Source organism: Kogia breviceps, chromosome 1 (genome assembly GCF_026419965.1).
Source record: "Kogia breviceps isolate mKogBre1 chromosome 1, mKogBre1 haplotype 1, whole genome shotgun sequence".
NCBI classification, from domain to species: domain Eukaryota; kingdom Metazoa; phylum Chordata; class Mammalia; order Artiodactyla; family Physeteridae; genus Kogia; species Kogia breviceps.
The window spans coordinates 1,270,804-1,296,406 of NC_081310.1; the positions used below are offsets into that span (position 1 = coordinate 1,270,804).

The window sequence follows — 25,603 nt, forward strand, 5'->3', positions numbered from 1 at the left end:
ACCTTAGGCTCCCCTCACCCAGCCCAGGGCACAGGGCGGGCCTTGGCCGCCCCTCCTTCCTGCCCTCTCCTCTCCTGAGTCAAGCCTGGGACCGCTGGTCATGGGAGGTTGGGCCCACCCTGCCCTGCCCTGCAGCCCCGAGCCGCGGGGGGAGCTGACGGCACACCCCTCTTCCGAGGAATTAGGGCTTACCTGGGTGGGGTCCCCAGGCCTTGCAAGTGAATTACTGTCACCCTCCCCGTGGGGTCCGGGGCAGGCTTGGCCGGCTGCTCGGCCTTGACGTCCACCTTCTGGGCCTCCCACCCCGTGCCTGCTTCAAGTCCGGGCCCCCAAAGGCCTCGCTGTCAGGCTCTCCCCACTTTCCTATTATTCTGCAGCCCCAGCTCTGCTTCCTGGTATCCTTTCCCTCCGGTCTCCCCTCTCTAGTAGGTCTGCTCTTCCAGGGAGCCTTCCCGGACTGGCTAGGACCTCGCTGCTAAGTGTGGTCTACAGACGGACGGCAGGAGCACCCCTCGGGGGCTGGAGGAAACGCAGAAGCTCAGAGCCTGCATTTTATCCAGATCCCAAGAGGCCACATGCACGTTACAGCTTGAGAATTACTGAGCGAGGTCACTCTTGCTGTTCCAACCCCGACAAGATGGAGAGTCCGGGGGTCCGGGTCAGCCGGTCAGGCTGACTGGGGACAGAGGAGGGGGCGTCTCAAATTCTGTAAATCATGACGCAGGTCTGCTCGGGCCCCATCCTGAATCCGCCTTGGACAGCAGCCTGCCCACCAGCCTCTCCTGCTGGCTGAAACCTGGACACACCGACTCCCCTGGGAGGCCGCCCCCGGCGGACCCGCTCAGCTGAGGCGGAGGCCCCCTCAGGCCATGCCCGGCTGGTCTGCCACTACTGTGCTCCAGGGGGATGTCTCCCTGGGGCCCCAGAGTCTCCCTTCACCGGGGCTGAGGCAGACTGTGGCCCAGACCGGCTCCCTGCAGGGAGACAAGGTTGGGGCAGGGGGCTCTTTCTCGCTCTCTCTGCTCCCACGTGTGCAAGCCCTTCAAGCTTCTGGGGGTCCTGAGTGAAGAACGCTAACTGCTTAACCTCATCTCGAGTCTCCAAAACTTAGGCCTCCTCTGTCACTCAGCACCTAAGAACGTCCTGTGGGAATAACTTAGGGAAACGCGAATCTGATTCCTTTCTACACGCACGCGCGCGCACGCACATGCACGCGCACGGACGACGCACGCACGACGCACGCACGCAACAATGCGCGCAGGCACGCCCACGCGCACACACGTACGCCCATACAGCAGTTACGAAGGCTTTCATGTGAGGCTCTCTGGTGCTGAGGAACCCTTGCACCCTCGGAAGGTAGGAAGCTGACTCTGGGGGGGTTTCTCCCTGCCGCCCTCCGCGCAGCGGCCGTGGGGCTGAGGCGACGTCGCCTCGCCCGGGGTCTGTGGGGCACGTTGTCCTCACCAGCTTTTGTTTTGATTTCCAAAGGCGATGGTTCTCTCAAATCCACTAGCCTGGCCTGGCACTGGCACCCCTGCTGGTTGTAAACGGCGGAGGGAAGCGCCCTGTCTTGGCACCTGGAGGGCGGGTGGCAGCCTGGGCTTCTGCTGACGCTGTGGTTGGACGGAGGTGGAGCTGGCGGAGCCAGTCCTCATCCTCACCGCCTGACCTGCCAGCGGCATCGGCCGGGCCTCCCGCCCCGGGCAGATGCTGAGGAGGCGGGAGGCTGTGGGGTCTGGGCACCAACCCTGGGTACCCCCGCTCCTGCCTGGCCGGGAGCTGGGGCAGGCGGGGGCCGAGGTTCAGGCTCACACAGTCTCCGGAGGGCAGTGTGGGAGTTGGCCTGACTGTGGGCAGCTGCTGTCTACATGCAGCTAAAGGGGGGAAGAGTGGGAGCCTGGGCCTCAGACCGCGTTCAAGTTCCAAGTCTGTCACCTACTAGCTGTGTGACCTTGAACAAGTTACTGGGCCTCTCTGAACCGTAGTTTCTTCATCTGTGAACTGGGAGTGGTCGTGCCTACCTTGCGGATCGGCATCGATACAAAGATTTAGGTGATTAAATGTGTGGTCGTTGCTCTGTACGTCTACCTGTCCCCACGGCCCAGCTGTCCTCCAGGACAACCTCAGGCCCCAGAATGCAGGGAGGCGAGGCTGGGGAGGTCCAGACGACACACTAGGCTCAGCGGGGGCCCCCTTGGTCATGGAGACCCCGGTGAAGCTTTCCTCCTGAGAGAGGTGCACAGGGTGGGATTTTAATGGCCTTGTGTGGAAGGGGTGGCATTTATGGCCCAGAGATTCAGAACCACTTGATAAATGCCAAAGTGCTTTTTTATGAATTCACCAGGCATGAAACTTCCAAACGGTTGGCTAAAGGGCGTGAAGTCCTTTCTTACATGGGGTCCCTGCTGATCCGCCGTCAGGGGGCTCATTGGCATTGACGTGCATCCCCGAGAGGGCTGACATGCTGGTCGGTGACATTAGCCCTCTGCTGAGCCAGTGGCAGTTTCCAAAGGATGACCAGTTAGGCTGGGGGCGCTTGCTGGGGTCACTGAGGCATAGTTTGCCCTGTGGCCTCGCCCTCATGAGCCCCAGATTCTAACCAAGCAAACCGGCCGCCCCAGACGTGAGATCCTAGGAGGCCTCAGGCAGCACAAGCGCCCGAATCGCTGAAGCTTGAATGACACGCAGCGGAGCCCCCGTGTCCGGCTGTTCACGGGGTCCTCAGCTCTGACACTGGGATGTCCCCGTGGGCGGGGCCCCAGGAGGCCGCGTTCCCCGCCCCCCGGCTTGTGTCTCAGCCGTGCCGTGTGGCTCTGGGCCCGCCTCCCTGGGCCCGTTTCCTCTTCTATGAGGGGACGTTAGTGCCCTGAGCTCTGCCTGCCTCACCAGGGGAAGCAAACGAACACCCTAAGGCTTTGCAAGGTAACAGGCTTATGCTGTGGTCGCTCGAGTAAAAAGCCTGTTGTCAGGATGAAGAAGCTCCGTTCAGTCTTTCTCTGGGCGCGCTAAGAGGAGATGAGTGAGGCCTGCGGGGTCTCCAGGGCAGCCTGGGCTCTAGGAAGAAACGGCGTCACGGCTCGGGGCGGACTGGCTGTGGGCAACCTGGACCTGGGGCCTGGGAGGCTCAGGCTCAGGAGACCCCTTCTCACACTCCAGGCTTGCGGCGGCTCCTGGCGCCCCCGCTCTGCGCCCCCGCTGCCCTGGGGCCCCCTCGGCCTCCCACTCGCATCTGCAAATCCTCTGAGGGGCCAGAAGGGCCTGCGCCCTCTTGACCAGGGACGGCTAGATCACGCCCCTTCGGCACCCGTACACGTTAAATGCGCCACCGACCATATAGATCGGAGTTCTTTACCGTCAGTTTTACTTTCTCTGTCATCACATCACCTGTGTGGACTCCTGGGCAGGGAGACAACGAATCCACACGTGGTTTTCACGTTCGTAAACGCTGGACGTGAGGACGGTGGGGACGGAACATTGTATTTTGCATCGTAGGGTCGTCGCGAAAGGGCTGCTTCACAGCAGTGAGCGTGACCCAGACCAGCGGCGGACGAGCCCTGTGAACATGAGCTGCGGGGAGGGCCGAAGGGCGTGCCGACTCCGTTTATAAGAAGCACAGGTCAGTCGGGACAGGGGGCTGGCGCTCTGCGCTCAGTGGGCAGAGATTCACAGAGCCGCCCGCGCGGAAGCCGTGCGCTTTCCTGTGTGTACGCTTTGGTTAAGTGACAGCTCACCAATTAAACGCTTGATTTTATTTTTTTAAATTAAGCAGCCATTTTTAAAAAATTAATTAATTTACTTATTTTTGACTGCATTGGGCCTTCGTTGCTGCGCGCGGGCTTTCTCTAGTTGCGGCGAGCCAGGGCTACTCTTCGTTGCGGTGCACGGGCTTCTCATTGCGGTGGTTTCTCTTGTTGCGGAGCACGGGCTCTAGGTGCCCGGGCTTCAGTAGTTGTGGCTCATGGGCTCTAGAGCGCAGGCTCAGTAGTTGTGGCGCACGGGATTAGCTACTCTGCGGCATGTGGGATCTTCCCGGACCAGGGCTTGAACCCATGTCCCCTGCATCGGCTGGGGGATTCTTAACCACTGTGCCACCAGGGAAGTCCAAATGCTTACTGGTTTTGAATCTGTAGTTTCATCTCACATTTTGGAGGCCCCAGACCTGGTGTATCAACAATCTGGGCCACAGACCAGCCATCTTTCTCCCGCTAGGCTGAGGTAGAGCCCTCCTCCCTGGCCTTCCTGACCGTCACCAACTGAGGGATGACCCAGAGGTCAGGGCCATGGGCTCTACAGAGAGGTCACTGCCCTCCCAGGCTGTGAAGAGTCCTCTCCAGCCTTCCCTAAGCCTTTCCAGCCTCCTCCATCCGGGAGCCCACAGCCATACGTCTGACCGCCACTTGGAGCTTATGCCCTGTGACTTAGAAAGTTCCACGTGCCTGTCGTGTCCCTTACGAGCCTCTTGAGGCAGGGGGACCCAGGGAGGACATGCTTTCAGTAAACGTGAGGTCCTTTTGTAGTCCTGAAGCTCGCGCCCCCAGGTGCCTGCCTGGACATGTTCCCCTGGGGGTGGCGTTCCCTTTACAAGCTGTGGGACATTGGGCTTGTCTGTCCCCTCCCTAAGCCCCACGTGACTTATCGGTAAGATTAGGGCAGCCACACCAGTGTCCTGGAGACGAGGGTGGAATGTGGGACTCGGAGCAGGCGGTGCCCCCGCCCACGGTGACCCCAGTCCTTGCCTGGCGCAGGGTCAGCGAAAGGGGATCCCTAGAGGAAGTGAGCGGCCCCTCGGTCCTCAGCAGCTCCCCCAATAATCCACTGCTCGGAAGTGTTCGAAGAAATGCCAACAATTTATTGATTTCCTATATTTCCAAAAAAAGCAAACGCATAGCGTACCCCCCAGGGAAACGGGCCCGGCCAGCACAGGGTTCCTCCGCAAACATGGAACGGGGGGCAGGGGGAACGGGCTGCAGAGCGCCCCACCCTCCCTCCCTGCCCATCCAGAGCCCCTTCCTCTCCGCCCCAGCTGCCCCCGCCCCAGCCAGGCTGCAGGGCGGATGGGAGCAGCTCTGCCTCTGCGTGCCGGGAGCGGCCGCGTCTGCGCTGCCAGGCCGGCCCCGCTGGACCGGCTGCCGGTGGCCAGTGAGCAGGTCTGTCTGAAGCGCAGGAGGCCCCGGGTCGGGGCAGCGGCGGGGAGGACAGGGTCCTCCCCCACTCGGCGTTGGACTGTCCTGTTCCAGGTGAGGAGCCCGGCAGCACGCGGACGACGTGTACTTCACGTGCTGAGCCGGGCCTCAGCAGACCCCGTGCTCCTTCCCTCCAAGGTCTGCCTCTTCCAAAGTGACAGGCCCAGCTGGCTGGCCTCACACGTCATGAGAGAGGCGACCCAAGCCAGGCCTGGCCTGACTGTCCACCTGGCCCGCGGGGGTCTGAGAAGCTGCCCGTCCCCAAGGCAGAAGCTGGGCCCCGGCTCCTAACCCTGCGGGGGAAGGAAAGCCGAGGGAAGGGGCACCCCCACAGGGCCTGCCCGGACTGGACGGTCCTCTCACACTGGGGACCCCAGGGCCCCTCTTTCCTCCAGGAGAACGTGAGGTGGGGGTGTGGCCTCTCCGTTCACTGACGTATCCAGAGTGCTGTACAGCACTGCCTGGCTCCGTACGTGTGTCTTTTGGCCCTGAGGGCTGGCAGAGGGGAGTGTCTACCGGGGCCGGCTGCCCGCGGGCCCGAGAGCGAGGCCAGCCGCCACCACGAGGGGCGGGAGGACGCGGCACAGACCCGGCTCCAGAGTACGCCTGGCCGCGTGGCCGTCATCTCGGGTCTGTTCCCCACCCCCTCCCTAGTCCCGTCCTGCTGCCACATCTCTCATCGGGAGGGTCCTCAGCGCAGAGGCTCTGACTGCTGGGGTGGCGGCGGGGCTGGACGGGGCGTGGGGGAACTGCAGGCGGGGAGGAGGGGCGGCCAGGCAGCCAGTTCCCCTGGATTACCACCAGTGCCGCCGGGCGGGGACGCCGTGTCCTGCCCTGTCCTACAGTGCAGACCCAGGACCATTTACACAGCCCTTCTCCGGAGGCCCCTCCTCTACTTCTCATCTGAAACGCACAGGAGTCTGGGGTCTGGGGCGGCCAGTGTCCCTGGTGGGCCTCTTATCACGCCCCCTGCGGTTTGCACAAAGTAGAGACGGGGCTGGGGTCGGGGAAGAAGCGAGCGGCCTCTGGCTGGGACGGGGGCGGCTCCCCTTCCTGGTCTATCCAAATTCCCTTCCTCCAAGTCTCCCGGGACCCGAAACACTCCCTCGCTTGGGTCTTGGCAGGCGCACAGGGCAGGACCCTGCTGGCTGCCTCCCCGCCCTGCCCAGCCCGGCCTGCCCTCTGCTGGGGATACAAGGACCAGGCTGCCCGTCCCTGGACAGCTCCCGGGCTTTGAGCACCACCTGCCTTCTTTCTCCTGCAACAAGCGGACTCCAAGTGCCCGGAAGGCAGGGACTTTGCAGGCCGGGCCTGCTCTGACGGGTACGCAGCCTGCGAGAACGGCCAGCCCTGCTCTCCGGCACCTACCCTCGGGACGGCCTTCACACAGCACAGCCGGCGGGCCTGTCCCGGCCCGCCTCGCAGACGCGGCCCCGCGGCCCGGGCCTCACAAGCGCACAACTAGATCTTCCCAGGAGATACACCGAAACCCGCCAACCTCCCTCTCCCGCAGAGCTGCCTCTTAGCGGGGTTGAGCCCCCACCCCCTGCCGCGGTCCCCGTGGGCCTGGCGCTGGTGTGGCCCCGGCCCCGGCACACACAGCTCAGGACGACGGGGAAGCTGAACCCGAAGCACACGTCGTCCGCGCCCGTGAGGGTGAGTCCCTCCACCACCGCGAGCTGCAGTCCGGCAGCTCACACAGCTCTTTGCAGTTTGAGGCCCTGCCTTCAGCACATGCACGCGCGCACACACACACACACACACACACACACACAAACGCTATACACGTGTATATGTACCGTTTCTCGGTGAAAGAAGTATTGACATCAGACGTAAAAGCCCCCTTAACTGAAGAAAGGCCCCCTACCCTCCCCAATCCCTATCGCCTGTCAGTTCCCCCGAGGAAAAAAAAAAAAGAATCTGAAAGTATTTTTGTCATCCACAGCGTCCCGGTTTGCTCTCAGCTGTGGTTCAACGTTTCCCAATACTGTGCAGCTGGACAGAACAGCCCCTCCAGCAAGGCCCGAGTCTTCTCAGCTGGGTCGTATCACGTCTGGAAAAGGACAAGGCCTCTAGTGAGCGCCCACAGGGGGACAGCCACGCCGCTGGCCGCGCCAGGGCTGTCCCCCTCTCACCACGTCCGCACAGACGTGCCCCGGCCCGAGCCTGGGGTCAGGGTCGCCCTCGACACGTTCACAGGTTGCTCCTGTTGGGTCAGAGCCGCCCCCGCCCCCCCGCCGGTGGCCAGCGGAGCACCGAACGCCGTGACTGCATGCACCAGGCCTCTGCTGGTCTTGGTCTCCTCTCCTTTCCTGCCCTCATGTTGTTGGAGCGCATTTGCCAGGAGTGGGTGTCTGAGGTCTAAGGGAACCTTCATCTGGACTGAAGTTAGAGCCCCTATAACTTGGAGGGTCCAACCAGGACCCTCCCCGGGTGCTGGGATTGGGGTCCTGGCGGTAGCCGGGGTGCTAGGAAGTCCCCTTCAGCTCAGAAGACCCCGTGCTCATCCCGGGCTCTTTGCAGACGGCTCCACCCCACGGCTGCCTGCCTCTGCTGACCTTCGAGGGTTGACGAGGTCTGGTTTGAGCATCTCAGCGTGGTCCTGGGCTTACCTGCACCAGAATCACTTTGGATGCTTGTTTAACAATGCATTCTCCTGGACCCCGCTCCGGAGCCACTGAGTCAGGACTGCTGGGGACAGGGGCCAGGGCCAGGAGTGGGGCAGTTTAGCAAGCATCCCAGGTGAGTCCGATGAAGGTTAAGGCTTACGAGCCTTTGTCACAGACGCTGGACCTGAGGTTTTGGTCCCTAGAATCATCAGCTGGAAACAAGCTTGTCCACACTAGGCATGTTGCAGAGACTGGCAGGTGGATTATAAAAAGGAGAAGGTGGCGAGCTGGAGAAGCCCAAACCCCAAACGACACGCGGTGTCACTGCAGGGGCGCCGCTCACGCTGCAGTCCACATGATGCACCACCTGGGTCGTGCGGTGGCGACGCACGCGGCAGTCCCGCCCAGGCCTCCGGCCTGTCGACGCTACCGGGACGTCGCACACCCCTAACGTGCTGCGTGGGACGCTCACTGGCCAGGCGGTCTGCACGGCTGTCCTCACAGACAGCCTCACCGCGCGCCAGCTGCACTGAAGGATGCTTCTGGACCCCTGGGGAGCGCCGCCGGGCCCCCTTCTCTGGGACTGGCTGAGGCCGCGGTAGGGGTCCTGGGGGCGCCCCCTGCCCTGGAGGGGCCGACTCTTACCTGCAAGCCGGACTTGCCTGGGAGCCTCTTCTTAGAATCGGGAGGTGAAGTTCTGGAGGTTGCTGGCCCCAACTAAGGCTCTCAGCGTGCTCCTATCGAAACCTTGCTGTGGAGAAACAGCAGCGACATGAGACATCACGGGCCGGGCCGGTGTGGGCGTCCACGCGGTCAGAGACTGCCCCCAAGCATCCCTGAGCCCGCGCGAAGCTCTCTGGACACACTCTGTGCGTGTGTCGGGGCTAAAACTGGCCTGATTAAACGTGGGACCAAGCATGAGGTCACTGGCGCTCACGAGTTAGTGAGATGGCTCTGGCCTTCGGCACAACGGAACATCCTACTTTTGCCATCACAGAAATCTGAATCAAGGCGTGAGGGTTTAGCTAGTGCTTGTCACTCTAGCAACAGAGCAGCCACCGAAATCAGATTAGGAAAATTGTCTGTTTCTTCCTCTGACTGGCCCCGCTTTAAAAAAAAATAAATCCCGACAAGAGCTCTTGGCAGGGAGGTCGTGCGCGGCGGGGCGGGTCATGGGCTCTGTCTTCCTGTGTCTTCTGCCACCTCCAGCCTCGCCAGCCCCGAGCGCAGGCCGAGCAGAGACTGAATCTTACTCCTGTACGTCTCATAGCAGACAGCAGGTGCTCAGTAAAGGCTCTGGGGTGATCGAGGGCAGCCCTGGAGAAGGGGCGCCTGGCTCCAGCCCTGGCCTCTGAGAGCCTCGTCGGCGCTCACCGACCGGTGGGGACACAGGGGCCCAAGGCAGGCGGTTCAAAGCCCCGGTCCCACCTGGTCTGGGCATGGGCCACGTGATCGCCCCCCCATTCCCCCCACCCGCCGTCCCCCACAGGTTTGCAGGCTCTCTCCTGCCAAGCTTGGCGGGATGTGGTGGAAGGTCCCAGGAGAGACGAGTCCGGGGTGCCAGCCCCGCTGTCCTCCAACTGCCCGAGTCAAGGCCAGCTCTGCGGCCCCGTCTCCCTGGTCTGCAGGGGGGAACCAAGCCCATGGCGGCCTTGCTGGGGGGGCAACAGCCCCGTGAAGGTGGATGAGCACCGAAGCACCAGCCCACAGGCCCTGCGGGGCTGCGGTCAAAGCCGGCTCCGACTGCACGGCCCAGGAGAGCCTAACGAGGGGACTCTCTGTGCGCCCCGGGAGGGTGCCGCCTCCGTATCTGGGTGAGCCCAACCCTCGGGCCACCTCGGAGCCGCTGGAGGAAGCGCCCCCGGTCTTCTCACCCGCCGCCCCTCCGCTAGGCCTTGCTGGCAGCTGACACCTCGGTCTAAGGAGCGGCTGCCCCCGAGAAGGGCAAGGAAGTCAGTCAGCGTGAAGGGCTCCGACGGAACTGGACCCGACCGTGCGGCTGGGCGGGGGGGAGGTGTTGGGGACAGAGGGGCAAGGTTGCCACCGGGCAAACCCAGCAGCCTGGTCTCGTGTCCACTCCGCCCTGCAGTGCATGGAAGGAGCCTTCCTAGGGCTGGCTTCAGCACGTAACCCTCTCCTCCAAACCCTCAATGGCTCCCCAGCGCCGAAAGCAAACCCTTCAGTCTAAACTTGATGGGGTCTCGTCATGCAGCCCAAACCCGCCCTCCCAGCCGAGCGCACACGTGCCCGCAAGAGCGTGATGAGCCTTTGGTCCGCCTGCTTCTCAGTTCGTCCCCAGAAAGACCCCCCACTCCCAGGCCTCTGCGGCACCTCCTGCATTTCCTGTGTCCTCCACCCCCTCGGCACCTCCTCAGGCCCTGGGCGGGGATGGGTCAGCGCCCGGATCCCAGTCACCGAGGGGCCGGCCTCTCCCTTCCTGAGCCGCGCGGACCTGAGTCAGTGCCGGGAAGGAGCCGGAAAGCCTCGCCGGCAGGGGTGAAAGGTGTGGGCCCTTACCTGTCTGAGGACCCCCTGCAGCTCCCTGCTGGACCACATGTCGGCCAGGAGGAGTCGGGCGGCCTCTGCAGCCTTGGGGGAGGCACTGCACGGGTGGAAGTTCGTCAGGGGTGAGACTCCAGCAACTTGAGGATGAACGAACACCCCCTTCCGTCCCCCCGTCACCTCCCTGTGTGGCGGCCCCTGGGTGCCTGAGCGCGCAGCCCCACTGGGGGCCGCTCTACACGGGGCACAACCCCAGGCCCCTGCCCACCCAGAGGCGCCCGGGACTCTCTTTGGGGCCCCGGTCCCATCCCCCGGCCTTGTCCTCGGAGGAGAGAGGCCCGTGGAGCAGACGCAGTTCCCGCGCGGCCGCCTCCGCCGCTCCGTGCCTCCTGCTGGCCCACAAGGACTCAGCGTCCCTCGGTCCCCTGGCCCGGAAGGGTGCTGCCCGAGGCCTGGACGCTAGAGCTCAGCTTCTGGACTTCCCTCCTGGTCAGCCTCCCCGCCACTTCCCCCGAGCAGCGCACGGCCCGCCCAGGCTGCGGTGCTGCTCCGCGGGGCCGGGCCCGGAGGGGGCCCCCGTCCCGCCCACCTGCTGCGACACAGGTTGGCAACGTTGCTGATCATGCCGCTGGAGAAGTGCTGCTTGGCCGTGCCCGGCAGCGATGCCATCAGGTTCCTCACGGTGTAGCAGGTCGAGGACAGGATGTCCTCCGAGTTGCTGGTGTGGCCGGTGTGGCTGGTGAGGAGTCTGGTCACCTCTGGGAACACTTGGTTCCCTGGGAGAGAAAGGAGGGGAGGGCGCAGGCTCAGGTGACCGAGGGCTCCCATGGGGCCCCGGGCCGAGCGGCTCCAACTCGGGGCTTGGGACCGCATGGGACCTCGCACACCGGTGCCCCATCCTCAGGTGACCTGCCCCTTCCCGTGCCCGAGCCTCTCTTGGGCCAGCGCCCCCCGACCCCAGGGAGCGGTCAGAGGGTAACCTTTCGGTAGGCTCTGGAAAGCGGGGGTCCCTCTCGAGGGGCCGGGGGCCGGCCTGAGCCACGCGGCACTCACCCATCACCCTGTGCAGCGCGGGGTGGCGGGACATGTTGCTCAGGAGGGAAGCTCCGGACCGCACCACGTCTGAGTTGCCCGACTGCAGGAGGTTGGCGATGTGAGGCAGGCCCTTCTCCTTCAGCCCAATCAGCTGGCTCATGTCGCTGGACATCTGAGAGAAGGGACGGACGAGTGAGGCCTTGGCTGGGCTCCCCAGGCCACCCGGCGGGCCAGAGAGGGCCAGTGACCCCAGCCCGAGAGACCCCAGCACTTTCTCTCTTCTGTGTTGGAAGCAGAGACAGACACACGTTTGCTCCCACCCGGGTGACTGCAGAACAAGGCCCCGGGCAGACATGCGCCTGCACCTCACCCGGGGCAGCCTGGAGCCCAGGGAAGGAGGCAAGTCTCCGGCCCCTCATTCACGGTGGGAGGGGCCCCAGAGTCAACTTCCAGATTGAGCCGGTGCCAGCGGCTGCCGACCTGCCCGCCTCACCCTTCCCGGCCCTGGCTGCTCACGTGAAGCCTCGGGTCGAGGGCACCTGTCACCTGAGGAAGTGCCCACCTCCTCTGCCAACCTCCCTGCCTTCTGTGGAGTCGGGACATACTTGAGTCAAGGAGGGATAAGAGCAGGCCTGTGCCTCGTGGAGACGCGACCCAGGCCAGCCCGTCCGGGCCGCTGGCAGCAAAGCCATCCTGGCCGTCACCTGGTCCCGGCTGGCGTGGGGTTCTCGAGGACCCCCGGCCTATCCCCTCACGGTGGGGAGTCCTTTACCCTCAACTCGCCCTTGTCCTCCTTCCGCCCGACCCCCTTCTGTCCTGAGCAAAGAGGAGGGCGGCATAGCCGCAGACACGCCTCCCACGGTTCCACCCAGCCCGGCGAGTCCTCCGCCTGCCTGTGGCCTCAAAATCTCTCCCAATCCCGCCACACCTTCCTCTGGGCCTGCCCACGCCCCAGACCCTCTGTTTCCACCCCTGTCAGTCCAGCAAAGGGGAGACCCCTCTCCTACCACAAACACGCCCTTCATCCCGTCCCCCACGCCAGGCAGAGCCCGAGGCCAGCCCGGGGCGGGACACCAGGGGCTGACTCTGCGGCACAGCCAGAACCCAGGAGGGCCGGGTTCCGCAGCCCCTGTCCTCCAGCCGGGCGTCCCCAGGGGCTGGCCCAGCGCCTTCGCATGCCGGACCCTTGGCTCAGGCAGGCCCCGGCTCGCGGGGACGCGGGGAGCTGGGCCCGGGCGGGGCGGGGGCGCTCACCAGCCCCTTGCTGGCGGTCAGGTTTTGCAGGGCACCGGCGCAGGCCTCCAGGGTGGCGTCCTTCTTGCTCTTGCCCATGAGGTTCAGGTAGGTGCGGACGGCGCTCGAGTGGTACAGCCAGCTGCTGCCCTTGGGGTTGGGCTCCTCCTCAGGAAGTGGGCGGTCGGAGTTGTTGTTCTGGGGACAAGGAGCAAGTCGAGAGGGGCCGCACCCATGCACTTGGCTCCCCCGGCCTCGGGGTCATGGCTCCAGATGAGGACGCGCCTGCCGCCCCCTCCTCTGTGCACCGCAGCTGCTCTCCGGTGGGCGAGGGGCAACTGCGCCCTCCGCCGTCACCATGGGGCACAGGGCGTCCTCGGTGCCCCCACCCAGCTATGGGGCTGCGGTGGGTCTCACACACCCTGACACCTCCGGCCCTCCCAGAGTCACAGCCTGAAGCTGACCCTCCCCCGGCCGACACGGGTGGTCCAGGGCCTGGCTTCCACCGCCGGCCCAGTGACGGCAGCCGCCCTCCCTCCGCGGCATATCCCTCCGCTTCTGGGGAGACCTGGGGGGCTCAGGAGGTGGTGGGAACCAGGCTGCCCCCCAATCTTCAGGGGTGAGATGAAGAGGGGGAGACCTTACTAGTCACCACAGCAAGAGAGGCGAGGCCTGCAAACAGGGGGCTGGGGCTTTTGGCCTCTGGGGGTCTGAGCAGCTCCTACATCCCGAGCACACACACCCCCGTGTCGCAAGACGCCAAGGTCGGGCAAGGGTCCATCCCCGGGGACGGGTCTCAGGCTCCAGCAGGGCAGAGGGGTGGGGTGCGTGAGGCAGCGGGGTCCGGGGGACTCAACGGGGGCAGACGGACAGACGCACGGACAGACACCCATGCTCACCGCCATCCTGTGGCCCCTGCTGCTGAAGCAGCCGGTGGAGGACTTCTCGGTGTAGGCGCTGCGGCTGTTGCGCTCCAGCTGGCGGTAGCGGGTGGGCACCTCGGTGTCCAGGCGGTAGGAGAGGTTGTGCAAGATGCACATGCAGTTCTCCACAGACTGGGGGCCGAGCAGAGACGGCGCTGAGCCTCTGCCCGGCCCCCCGAACGCCTGGCTCAGTCCTGCTGCCACGATCCCCCAACGAGAGGGCGGGCCCCTCGGGCTGCCCGGGGCCAGCACAGACCCCCCCACGGCCCAAGAAGTTCCCGGGGGCAGCTGCTCCCAGATCTTTGCCTCTCGCCTTCCGTAAAGCCTCCCGGCTCAGGGGTGAGGCCGCAGATCTGCCCTCCTAATGTCTGACCCTGCTGGGGTTTGGGAGCCCCCGACTCCAGGGCCCGGGGTCACCCAGGTGGACGGGGTGCTCCATCCAGAGCAGAAGGCCACGGTGCTGCTGGGGCCAGTCTGAGCGGTCAAGTGACAGGCTGTGTCCTGAAGCCGCTTGTCACTTCCAGGGGAGGGAGCAGGAGACAAAACCCCTCCCCGGGGAGACCGGGTGCAGGACCCAGGGGCCGTGATGCCCGTCCCGTCCCCTGGGGACTGCTCGCCAGTCTCCATCCTGCTGTGCGGGAGGACCTCAGCCTCCGGTTTACCTTCCTGCCCTGATTTCCCCTTTCTGTCTGTCTGGGCAGGTGTCCAGAGTCCTAGGGGGTGGGTGGGTGGGAGGGCGGCTCTACCAGGGCCTTTGGGGGCGGCAGCGGACGCTCACAGACAGCTCGCCCTGAGCCGGGAGTTCTCTGCGTGTTTTGCTTATTAACTGAGTCCCCCAAACCCCCCCGCCCCCCCGAGGAACAGAGAGATGAGGGAAGTGTCACGGTGACAAAGCCTCTACGCGCGGGAGACGACCTGCCCCTGTAACCGCTGCTCGGACGCCACCCGCCAAGGAAGGGCCGGGGAGCTGAGCCCCCAGCCGCGCCTTCTGCTGGCCGGGCCGGCGGGTCCCCTCCGGCCACCAGGCCACGCCTGACAGGCTCCCCGGAGTGCGGCCCTGCCCTGTGGAATCTGGGAGAGGAAAGTACCAGGACCTGGAGAGCCAGGCCGCCCTCACCGACTGGAGATAGAGAGGAGTCGGGGTTCAGCGGTGCCACCTGGGGGCGACACTCACCTTGTCGTCACAGCAGCCGGCCTGCACGCGGTTCTGGATATAGACCATGAGGGAGTCAATGAGCCCCGTGTAGCTGCGCATGGTCTGGCGCCCCTTGTCCGCGGAGCTCAGGTTCCTGGTGGAGGACGTGAGGGGGGCGGGGCGGGGCGGGGGTGGGGGCAGGTGGGAGAGGAGGAGATGCAGGGAGGAGGGGAGCCGGGGAGAAGAGCAAAGGAACAAGCGGGGAAACAGGAATGAGGACCAAGGAAGGGAAGAGAAATTGTTCAGCCAATCCTGCTCAGTCCTGGCTGAGGCTGGGAAGGGGTCTCACTGGAACTCGGCCCTTTTCACCCTTCTTGCCCAGCTGGTCCCCAGGCCCGTAACTTTTATGCGTCCGGGGCTCCGGTGCCGCTGGCAGCCCAGGCGCACACCCTGCCCTCGTGGCGCCTGTTGGGCCGGGGACTGGACGTCCCTCCCCGCGGAAGCCGTGCTCTGCCCCCAGCAGTGGGCTCACTCCCACCCGACCCGCGCGGCCTGCGCCCCTCTGCCTGGGGCAGGTGGGGTGTCGCTGCTGTCACCCCACAAAGCCCTCGATTACCCAGCCCAAGCCAACTGTACCGCTGTTCTGGGGCTCCCAGGAGCTGGGGAAGACAAACCCCGTCACAGTGAGGTGGGACCCTTGGAGGGGGGGGATCTGCTCCACAGCTCCACCTCCGTACCGCCCACGCCCCTGGAAGCAGCACGCCAACAGCCTGCGGGGCCTTTGCCACACCCTGGGGCAGACCTCAGGGACCTCTGGGCTCTAGGGCAGCGCCATCTTCACGCCGAGGAACACGGCAGACGCTGTTCGCACCCCAGCCGGGAGCCCATCAGCACACCTGTGTCTAAAAATGCTCTTCAAGGGCTTCCCTGGTGGCTCAGTGGTTGAGAGTCCGCCTGCCGATGCAGGGGACATGGGTTCGTGCCCCGGTCCGGGAGGATCCCACATGCCGCGGAGCAACTAAGCCCGTGAGCCATGGCCGCTGAGCCTGTGCGTCCGGAGCCTGTGCTCCGCAACGGGAGAGGCCACAACAGTGAGAGGCCCGCGTACCGCAAAAAAAAAAAAAAAAAAAAAAAAAAAATGCTCTTCAAGACGGCACAAGAGAGGCATATTTTGTGGGGCGGAAGAAGGGGAAACAGCTGAGCCAGTCGAGCTATTCGGATCCAAGCATTTCCACCCAGATTCCTAAGGAAGACCCCCTCAGCAGTAGTGGTGGGGTCCTGGGCCTCCGCCAGGCCCAGGGAAGCCGGCACGCGGCCAGGCTGGTGTCAGCGGGGCTGCGCTCCCCGCCCTCACCTCAGGCAGCCGGTGGCGTTGAAGAAGACCTCGGCGTCCACGGCTTCCTGGGGCTGGCTGCTGTCGCCGTCGCACCAGCCGGAGAACGGGATGATGGCCCGGTCAACCAGGACGGGCAGGGCGTCCGAGATCAGCTCCTCCTTCAGCTCCTCGGTGGAGGACAGGTTCCAGAGCAGCCCTGGGGGTGGGGACCGCCAGGGTCAGGAGACCGGGGACCCAGCGCCACCCCTGGCTGGACCCCACCTCCCGGACGGGCCTCTGCCGTCGGAGCATCCCGCGAGCCCGCCTGCCCACGTCTCAACTAGACGGCAGGCTCTTGAGGGCAGAGCGTCTAGAATTCTCTGTGCAGGTCAAAGTTACACACAGGGAAGCTGATCAAAACAAATCTGACTCGGGGCTTCCCTGGTGGCGCAGCGGTTGAGAGTCCGCCCGCCGACGCGGGGGACGCGGGTTCGAGCCCCGGTCCGGGAGGATCCCACGTGCCGCGGAGCGGCTGGGCCCGTGAGCCGTGGCCGCTGAGCCTGCGCGTCCGGAGCCTGCGCTCCGCAACGGGAGAGGCCCGCGTACCGCAAAAAAAAAAAAAAACCAAAACAACAAAAAAAACCACATCTGACTCATCAGTGTTTTCTGATACAAATGCTAGCACTCAGAATCTTCTCACGGTCTCTGTTTTCCACCCAAAAATCAGCCCAGAAACTCTTCCTGTTGCTCTGTATGTGCTCCCATCTTCCCCGTCCCACTCAAGGTCTCCTCGGTGACTTCTGTGCCCTGTGTCCCCACCCTGAGTGCTTGCTGGCACAAGCCTTGGATACAGGCGCCGAAGACCTGTTGACCTGCTCTGTCCGCTTCCCCTGCAAATCCCAGGGTCTGCTGAGTATGGGTCCTGCCCGGACACCAACCCTCCAGCCCTGCCCTCTGTACCTCACACATAGATGGTGGGTGGATGGATGGATGGACGTGGACAGGTGGATGGAGGGACACAGTACCCAGGGTCACCAGCTGGACGTGCCCAACCTGGCCGGCACCGGTCCCACGGGACTCCTGGGTGCCAGCCTGAGGCCGCCCCCACCCCACCCTGTCCTGGGCTGTGGCCGCGCCAGCGCCTCCCAGCCGCCCCACTCGCTGCGGCCGCGCTCCGCACCGGTCAGCTGCTTCTGGACCTCCGTGCAGCCGGTCCTCGTCAGGAGGCTGACGGCCTCGCGGATGCCGCTCTGCCTCTGAGTCTCCAGCTTGTTGGCGGCGCTACGGAACACGAGGTTGCGCAGCGCCCCGGCCGCGGCCCGCTGCACGCTCTGGTTGGGGCTGCGGAGGAGGCCGACCAGCCTGCCGATGCCGCCCAGCTGGCACACCTGCGGGACGGGCGACGGGCGGGGCGGTGAGGCCGGGCTCACGGCCCTCCCCGTGGAGCAGCTCCACCTCGACCGCAGCGCCCGCGGCGGCCGAGATCCACAAGCAGTGCGGAGCCACGGCAGCGCTCGGCCGCCAGCTCTCTTGTCCCTCGGCCGGGACTCCCCGAGCCCCTGCTCCCCGGCCCTGCTTCCCCCTCGGGAGCCCGGTGTGAGGGCCAGGCGGGAACACGCACAGAAACACACTTCAGAACCCTCGGGCGGGGCTGCCCGTTCTAGGAAATGCATTCGCGGGGCTGCACCCTGGGGCTGACAGCAGAGCACCGGGTGAGTCCTCCCTGCCAGCCACGCTTAGAGGCACAGACAGCCCTGTTCTCCACCCCAGGTGCCTGGTGAGAGAGGATGGCGCCACGGAGGGACAGAGACAGACACAGAGAAAGAGAGAGACAGAAACAGAGAGAGAGAGAGAGAGACAGAGACAGGGAGAGAGACAAAGAGACAGAAACAAAGACATAGACACACGCAGAGACGTAGAGACAGACACAGACGAGAGAGAGACAGAGACAGGGACAGAGAGAGAGACAAAGAGACAGAAACAGAGAGAGACAGGCAGAGAGAGACATAGAGACAGAGACAGGGACAGACAAGACACAGAAACAGAGAGAGGGGGTGGGGGGGGAAGTTAAAGTGGAGGAAGGCGTCCCTCCTTGGTGGAATCTGAGGAGGGGTCTCTTTGGAACCCGTGGCCGTCACCGAGTGTCTCTTCCACGGCCAACAGGGGAAACACGGCCAAGTGGCGTCCCCTCCGCCAGGGGCTCGGCTCCCACAGGGGGTTAAGGTGCCCGTTCTGAGCTCGGGCAGTGCCAGGCCCACTGCTGGCCGCAGGCAGCTGGGCCGGGGGAGAAGGAGCCAACGGCAAATGCCCCCACCAGCTCAAGCGCAGGGTCGGGCTGCCGTGCCCAGGCCCCGCCCAGGCCACTTACCTGCTGCTTGGCAGACTCATCCTGGAAGCAGGTGTGCTGGATGTAATAGGCCCCGATGGCCTGGCACTTCTTGTCCTGGGAGCTCAGGTACTGCACGGCCTTGGGGATGGTCAGCCCGCTGCACTCAATGTCCTCGCTGCAGATCCTGTGGGGACGGGCGGTGTGGGGTGCGGGAGGGTTACGGGGGCTCGGAATCCCCCTTGCGTGCCCGAGAGCCAGAACGAGGCAGCCCCAGGCCCCGCCGTGGACACGGCTCCTCCACAGGCGGCGGAGGGTTCACCCCACCGTGAACGTTTGCTGCGACGAGGCCCTGTCATGGGTTCGTGTCCGAGCAGCAAGTCACCTCTGCCCTGAGAAGAAACTCGGCCCTGCTCCTGAGGGGAAGCTCTCCGCCCACCCTGCCGTCTCATGTCTGTGCCTGGTGCTGGGAAAACGGAAGAGAACGGCTGGGGGCCTGTCCGTCTATCCACGTCCTGCCCATCTTGTCTCCACCCACACATCCATCCATCTACCCATTTATCCATCTTCTCTCCCTCCATCCGTTACCCATTTACCTGTGCATCTAGCCATCCACCCACCCACCCATCTTCTCTCCATCCACACCTCCACCCACCCACCCACGCATCCATCTCTCTCTCCTCCCTTCACATCTAAGTCTGGCTAATTCTTCTGTTAACACAAGAATGCTCACACCTACACTCTCTCTTCCACCCTCACGGCCACCGCCTTCCTTCAGACCACGGTCACTCTCACTGGGGCTGCAGGGAGACCCCCGCAACTGGTGTCTCCCCCGAGCGCTCCCGTCCAACGCGTTAGCCCCCTTTCCCAGGTGAGCGCTCTTAACACTCTGTGCACTGGGTTGTCCCCCTCAGCAGCTTTTCTCATACCGCACGTTCAAGTTCAGACGGCTTAAACTGATACGCGAGGGCACGTGTTAGGTGGAACCACACTAGCTGGCCGATGATCAGCTTTTCTGAGCCACAAGACCAGAACCATCATGTTCTAGCCCAACAGTCTGGCTCTGCCGTGTCCGGAACACGCTCTCGCCCTAACGCGGCTCTGCTCCGGCAAGACTGCTCCCTGCGCTGAGCCCTGATCGGGGCTCAGGGGTGCCTCCCCTCACCATCCCCGTGACCCACCGAAGACCCACTGCTTTCCCGGGGTGCTGGCTACAGGCTGCCTCCCCAGCTGCCTGTGTCCTGGGCCCCACAAGACAGCGGGGACAGCTCCTTCGTGGCACCCGGCCCCGCCCCGCTAGAGGTCTTCCCAGCGTTTCTAGAGGGGGAAACACTCCTCACGTGTACCGGCCTCGTGCCTTTCCATAGCAGGTGCCCGACTCCATTTCTGCAAAGATCACCCACGGGGCAGCGCCCCCCAGTCTCCCCCGCCCTCACTGAGAGACCGTCGCCCGGAATCTGACAGTCGGACGTCACCTCCAAATGGCCTGTCACTCACGCGCTCCATGGCTCACCTGACCACGTCCTCTTGGGGCCTCCAGTTTGGGGCAATGAGCCGGGGCCAGGCGCTGCCCTGGCCAGTCTCCAGGGGAGAGAGGCTTCTTAGTCCTTCTCCGGAGCATCATAAATACCCCTTTACGGCCTCTGAGTAGCCAGGAGACGGCCGGCTTTGTAACAGTTCTGCTTATGATCGGGACAGCACGGTGAGCGGGGCGGGGGGGCACAGGGTGTGGCCTCGGCTGTGTGGTCTTGGGCAAGCTACCTAACGTCTCTGTGCCTGTTTCTCCTCAGGTCCTAGCCTGGAAGGGCTCTGAGGGTTAGAAATGAAGATGGCGAGGCTCTTGGGCTCCACGGAAGGGGGTTAATCCTGCGGCTGCGGGATGGCCCTAGGCCGTCCTTCTCCTCACGGCCGTCTCCCTGCTCTGACCACAGACCACACACGCTCAGTGAATGTCAAACACGCGAATAAAGGACCACGCGGTGGTGACACAGGACGGCTCCGAGGCTCACGGGGCTCTGAGCTCTGGAGGGCAGAGGCCTCGAGACCCGCGAGACACCGTGGCCGTCCCCACGCCGCCCTGTGCCCCGGGCTCTCCACAGGACTCCCGCCCCATCTCCTGCGTTCCCACCCCCGGCACGAGATCTCAGCAGTTTTCGTGTCTCTTGCCCTGCAAGACGGACCCGGCTCTTTCCCACTGTTGAGCCCAGGGCACGCTCCTCTGCTCTTTCAGAGCGTGGGGAGAGGTGTACGCGCCCAAGCCCAGGGGCTCTCAAACCCGGGCAGGGTCTCCATCTCCTGCAGGCTGGTGGGCCCCACCCAGGGTTTCTGCGCTGGAGGTCTGGGAGGGCCTCACGGGAGGGCCTCTCTCAAGCCGCACGGTGGCCCTGCGGCTCCTGGCCAGAGGAGCGCACTTGGAGAACCGCCGGCCCCGCTAGCTTCTGGGCTCCCCCCGCCTTGTTCATGACCTGCGACCCTTGGACACTCACACGCTCGACCAGTTTGCTCAGGCTCTCCACGCTGAGAACCTCCCGGGCTGACGGTCTGTCTCCCGTGCCCCGCGCCCCCCCCGCCCCCCCACCGCTGAGTGACACTCACTTGGAGCTGGCCCTCGAGTGAATGAAGGCCTGGTCCTTGGTGCAGGAGGCGGGCTGGACGTACACGGGGTCCTGCTTGGACACACCGGAGGGCGGGCACACCAGGTACCTCTTGACCGCCTTCTGGCCGCTGCAGGTGCTGTAGATGCTGTGGCGGTTCTGGGCGGTCCTGTAGCTTTTGCCGCCCAGCGTGCCCTTGCGCAGGGTACCGCGGGGGTCGCGGTAGAGGTCGGGCTCGCTGCGGCTGGCCTTGATCTTCTGCATGAAGCAGATGTCGCTGCCGGTGCCGGGGGGATTGCAGCCACTGCGGGGGTACTGCCGGCCCCAGCTCTCCATCTGGCTGTAGGAGCTGAAGTGTCTGTTGTCTGCCTCCCGCTTAAGGGTCCCATTGTAGATCTGGCCAGAGAAGGGGAGGGAGGCTCAGCCGAGGGTCCCGACCCGGGATCCTGGGTCCAGCCGGCCTCGGGACACGGCCCCCCGCTGCCCCCGTGACGACATGCTCAGAGAATCCCGGGGTGTCTGGCGTGGAGGGAACCTTGGCCAGCATCTCAGACTACTTTTCAAACTGCAGGCTGGGACCCGTTATGGACTATGAAATCAAGTTAGCAGACTGTGACCATCTTTTTTTTTTAATGGGATTGAGTAATATATACTGGAATAAAAACTATCAGAGTGCAGTGCAGATAGAAAGGACTGGGCTATAATGTAAAATGTACTTCATACTGTGGGTTGTAGCCAAGAACGTTTGACGGCCACTGATCCCGTCCCAGTGGGCCCGGTCCAGGAGGGGAGTCAAAGGCCCAGGGAGGAGAGGGCCCTTCCTACAGACGGAAGGACAACAGTGAGACTTGAACGCAAGCCCCCAGGCCCTCGCCCTGCCGCCCCGTGCCCTTCCCAGACACCAGCAGCTCCTGATCGCCTTGGCCGCCTGTACTCAGCACAGGGAAATGTCTCCTGCCCTGGCCAGGACCTCTTTCCACGGTTATTCCTCTGCTCAACTCCCCATCTCTGCCTCCCGTCTGCCAAGCCAAGAAGCAAACGGCAAGAGGCATTCTAGGGGGGCCCCTCGAAGGCCAGAGAGGGAAAATATCCTGCTCCCCGGGCCTCCTGCCCCCACGGAGGCCGGCCCGGGGCTGCAGCAGGGGCGCAGGGCGGCCTCCTAGGCTGTGCCATCAGGCTGGCAGCAGGGGAGAGGTGGGCAGGGCTCCATCCAGCAGGAAACTTATAATAACGAGGCGCCCCCAGGGCTCTGTGTGAGCCCAGCTGGGGAGTCAGGTGCCCTGGGAAGAGCCTGCAAAGCCGGAGACGTGGAGGGAGCGAAGCCCTCACAGGGCCGTCCGAGGAGCTTTCCCAGGAGCTCAAGGGCGGTGGGTCTGCCTGCTCTGACTTGTCCCGAGACTAGAGGATCAACACGCAGCCTGAGAAAATGTCTCCGCACAGGTGCTGACCTGGGACTCAGCTTTGCCAGGATGAGCTGGGGCCAGTCCAGCAGCCCAGAGCCTGCCCGCCCCACCCCGTGAGTGAGCGCGTGCGTGTGCGCGCGTGTGTGTGTGCGCGTGCGTGCGTGTGCGCGTGTGTGTGCGTGTGCGCGCGCGCCCACACACAGGGGAGTCGTCGGGAGGCTGGGAACTCCCCCCACCCCAGATCTAGTCACCGGCCCTTGGCCGGGCCCCGTTCCTTTGGAGCAGGAGACCGCCTGTGGGTCCCCTTCCGTCAGCAGTGACACCCAGCGCGCCGAAGCCACCCACTGTCGACCTTGGCCAAGGCGCTCCGGTCAGCTCCGCCCACGCGTGCAGCTATGCACTCAGGCGGGCAAGGCGTTCACCCCCAAACTGGGTCAAGCCAGCCAACTCCACCGGGAGCTGGGGCTCCCAGTGGGGCGGGGCAGAGGCACAAAGGGACAAGAGGAGGCAGAGGCCAGAGGGGTGGGCCGTCGTCCGACCGTCCTGTGGGCAACCTGCACGGCTCACGAGAAACGTGAGAAACACGCAAGCAGGCCTCAGGCCTCAGGCTGGCGGCCACACCCCACCCTCCTCTGGGGGAGGAAGATGGCGTGGTGCTGTGCAGGGAAGGCTGGGCCCCCCTGCTCCTCGGTGATGACACTCCTGGTCGTCACCCCAGACAGTGACGCCGGAGAGGCCACACGCTTCCCCGGCCCAAACCCACCGCACACGCCGTCCCGCTGACGGAGCTCAGGGCTTGCTCTCCTGCCCTGGCCAGGGGTCAGCGGGCGCTGCCCACAGGGGCCGGGGTGCCGGCTGTGCTGCGGGAGGGCAGGTACGGGAGAGGCAGCGGCCCCAGGGGGCAGCATTTCTCAGCCACAGCCACATCGCGCACCCCACCTGGCTCCTGTGGCGCGGCCTGCTGGCGGGCTGGCGGTGGCCAAGCCAGCTGTGGATGACTCTCCCGCCCTCAGGACCCTTGCTGTCGCTCTGGCAAGCGTGAGAAAGGGTTCCTCTCGGCCGGGCACCATCCCCTCCTAGTGCACAGGGGGCCTGGGCTCCCCTCCAAGGCGCAGACGAGCCCTCCCAGAGCAGGCAGCCCGTGGCCTAGCTGACGCCTGGGCCCTTTGCCCCTTTTCCTCTATCTGCCTGAAATGACAGGGGCGTTGTGGGCTCGGTGGGCTGAGACTTCTGCAGCAGAGGGAGACTCGGGGGCCAAGGACACAGACTCGGGAGCCAGACGGCCTGGGTTGAGCTCTGCCCACGTCAACTGCCCGATGGGTGGCCTTGAGCTCGTGCGTCTTGGTTTCTTCATTGGTAAAGTGGCATCCTGGTGCCCAGTGTGCAGGGCCGGTGGGAGAATTTGGTGCGTGGATGTTTGAGAGGCACAGAGCATGACGTAAACGTCCCTCTCGCGCTCAGACTGGGGGCAGGCTGGCTGCCTCTGGGTCGTGCCGAAGGAGCTGCCGGGTGGGCACAGGACGGCCTGGGAAAGGGGTGCGTGCCGGCTCCCAGGGTCCAGGCTGCTCTCACCCCACAGCCACAGAACAGCCTCCATGGGTTTCAGAAAAACAGAGGAGCCTGGTCCGCCCAGATGGGTGGCTTTACGATGAAACGGCCTGGCGTTTCGTTTTTTTTTTTGCGGTACGTGGGCCTCTCACAGCTGTGGCCTCTCCCGTTGCGGAGCACAGGCTCCGGACGCGCAGGCGCAGCGGCCACGGCTCACGGGCCCAGCCGCCCCGCGGCACGTGGGATCTTCCCGGACCGGGGCTCGAACCCGCGTCCCCCGCATTGGCAGGCGGACTCTCAACCACTGCGCCACCAGGGAAGCCCCACGGCCTGGTGTTTCTTCGCGTGGGCGATGTCGGCCTTCAGGCCGGACAGTTCTTCACTGTATAGGATGCCCCAAGCATTGTGGGACGTCTGGTGCCCTGGCCGGAAGGCCCTAAATACCAGTAACACCTCACAGCCACTGTGACCGGTGAGAACAGCCCACACGACTCCCAACGCTGCCTTGTGGGTCCTGAGCGGCCGCCGGACTAGACCAGAGGGCGAGGCAGCGCGGCACGGTGCTCCCTCCCACGCTCAGAGAGTCACCTGCCGGCAGCGTCCTCCGCCGGGCCCCAAAGGACAGTCACACGCACGCACCGCGTGCTCTGGTCATCTCACGCTTCCTTGGGAAACTCTGGCCTCGGGTGCGACGGCCCATGGATCAAAACACGCCAGAGGCTAGACTCTTGATCTCCCGGGAGCACAGCTGACCCCTCGGCCAGGAGCGGGCTGGGCCAGGCAGCCTTGGGGATGCCTGGGCGGTGTGTCCAGAGAGACACGTTTCAGCACCTGGAACCACCCAGGGAGCCTCCCGGAGCCCTGCCCTGCTCTGCTAGTGACTTTGGTCTTATGACCCATTTTCTCTCTCTCTCCCCTCCCTTCGTGGAAAAGGGGAATTCTGCCCCCCGAGCGCCCTCACCCCCGCCGTGGGCCCCCAATGTAATCTCTCTTTCCATCCCTCCTGAAGTCAGCAAGCTCGCAGAGGCCAACCCTCTCCTTTGCAGGCAAGGAAGCCGGTCCTACAGGGCGGCCGGGCCGAAGTGAAGCAACAGAAGCCCGGAAGCCAGGGCCCCAAAGCACCAAGTGCGGGCGGCCCCCCGCGAGCCCCCCTCGGCCTGCAGCAGCCAGGGGCGCGCCAGGCGGGCGGGCCCAGATGAAAAGAGGGTCTGTGTCTGTGGACGAGCCCTGTCTGAAACCAAGCGTTGCCAGGCCGGCGGGGCTGGGCAAACCTGCTCGGGAGGACACGCCCGGAGCCTCCCGCCGAGGCGCACTCAGAGAAGAGTCACGTCCCGTGCCCTCCCGTGAGAACCAGTGCGCGGGCCACTTCGCGGGCTCCTTGCCCTCGTGGCCCAGGGAGGGGGCTCCTGAGAAAGGACCCGGATCAGAGACGCCTCAGGGACAGACCCCATCGGCCATTGCCCTGCGCCTGCCACCCGACTCGGCACCTAGCCGGGCCCCCGGGGCGGCAGGCAGACAGCAGGCCTCCCTCCCCCTGGGGGTGCGGTCGGGATGGCACCGCAGCTGGTCACAGGCAGCAGGGGGCCTTCCCATGCTGCGTGGTGGCCCGGGGGGTCTGGAGGGCACAGGTCCCCGCCCAGCAAGGGCTCCCGGGGGGAAACTTAGGGCCCAGGGTGTGAGGGGCTCCCCCGGGCGTGGGGCGGCTGCTTGCTTGGCGGCTTGCATCAGTGTGGGAACCACCGGCCTGAGTCACCAAAGGTGGGACCTCGGCGGGGGGGGGGGTGTGCCGGTCCCCGC

General features: G+C 64.8%; 1 protein-coding gene across 1 annotated transcript in view; it reads right to left on the reverse strand.

The window, feature by feature from the left end:
* Positions 1 to 6,980: 6,980 nt before the first annotated feature.
* The window catches only part of PKP1 (plakophilin 1), a 40,875-nt gene continuing 22,252 nt past the window's right edge, over positions 6,981 to 25,603 (reverse strand). Inside the window, exons 3-14 of the mRNA XM_059059256.2 lie at positions 20,857 to 21,251; positions 18,304 to 18,448; positions 17,116 to 17,323; positions 15,975 to 16,152; positions 14,660 to 14,774; positions 13,462 to 13,617; positions 12,584 to 12,760; positions 11,348 to 11,501; positions 10,884 to 11,070; positions 10,310 to 10,394; positions 8,438 to 8,543; positions 6,981 to 7,236 (exon numbers count right to left, since the gene is read on the reverse strand). Coding sequence (XP_058915239.1) covers positions 8,469 to 8,543; positions 10,310 to 10,394; positions 10,884 to 11,070; positions 11,348 to 11,501; positions 12,584 to 12,760; positions 13,462 to 13,617; positions 14,660 to 14,774; positions 15,975 to 16,152; positions 17,116 to 17,323; positions 18,304 to 18,448; positions 20,857 to 21,251 — 1,875 coding nt within the window. The 3' untranslated portion in view covers positions 6,981 to 7,236; positions 8,438 to 8,468. The remainder of the gene's footprint in view (positions 7,237 to 8,437; positions 8,544 to 10,309; positions 10,395 to 10,883; positions 11,071 to 11,347; positions 11,502 to 12,583; positions 12,761 to 13,461; positions 13,618 to 14,659; positions 14,775 to 15,974; positions 16,153 to 17,115; positions 17,324 to 18,303; positions 18,449 to 20,856; positions 21,252 to 25,603) is intronic.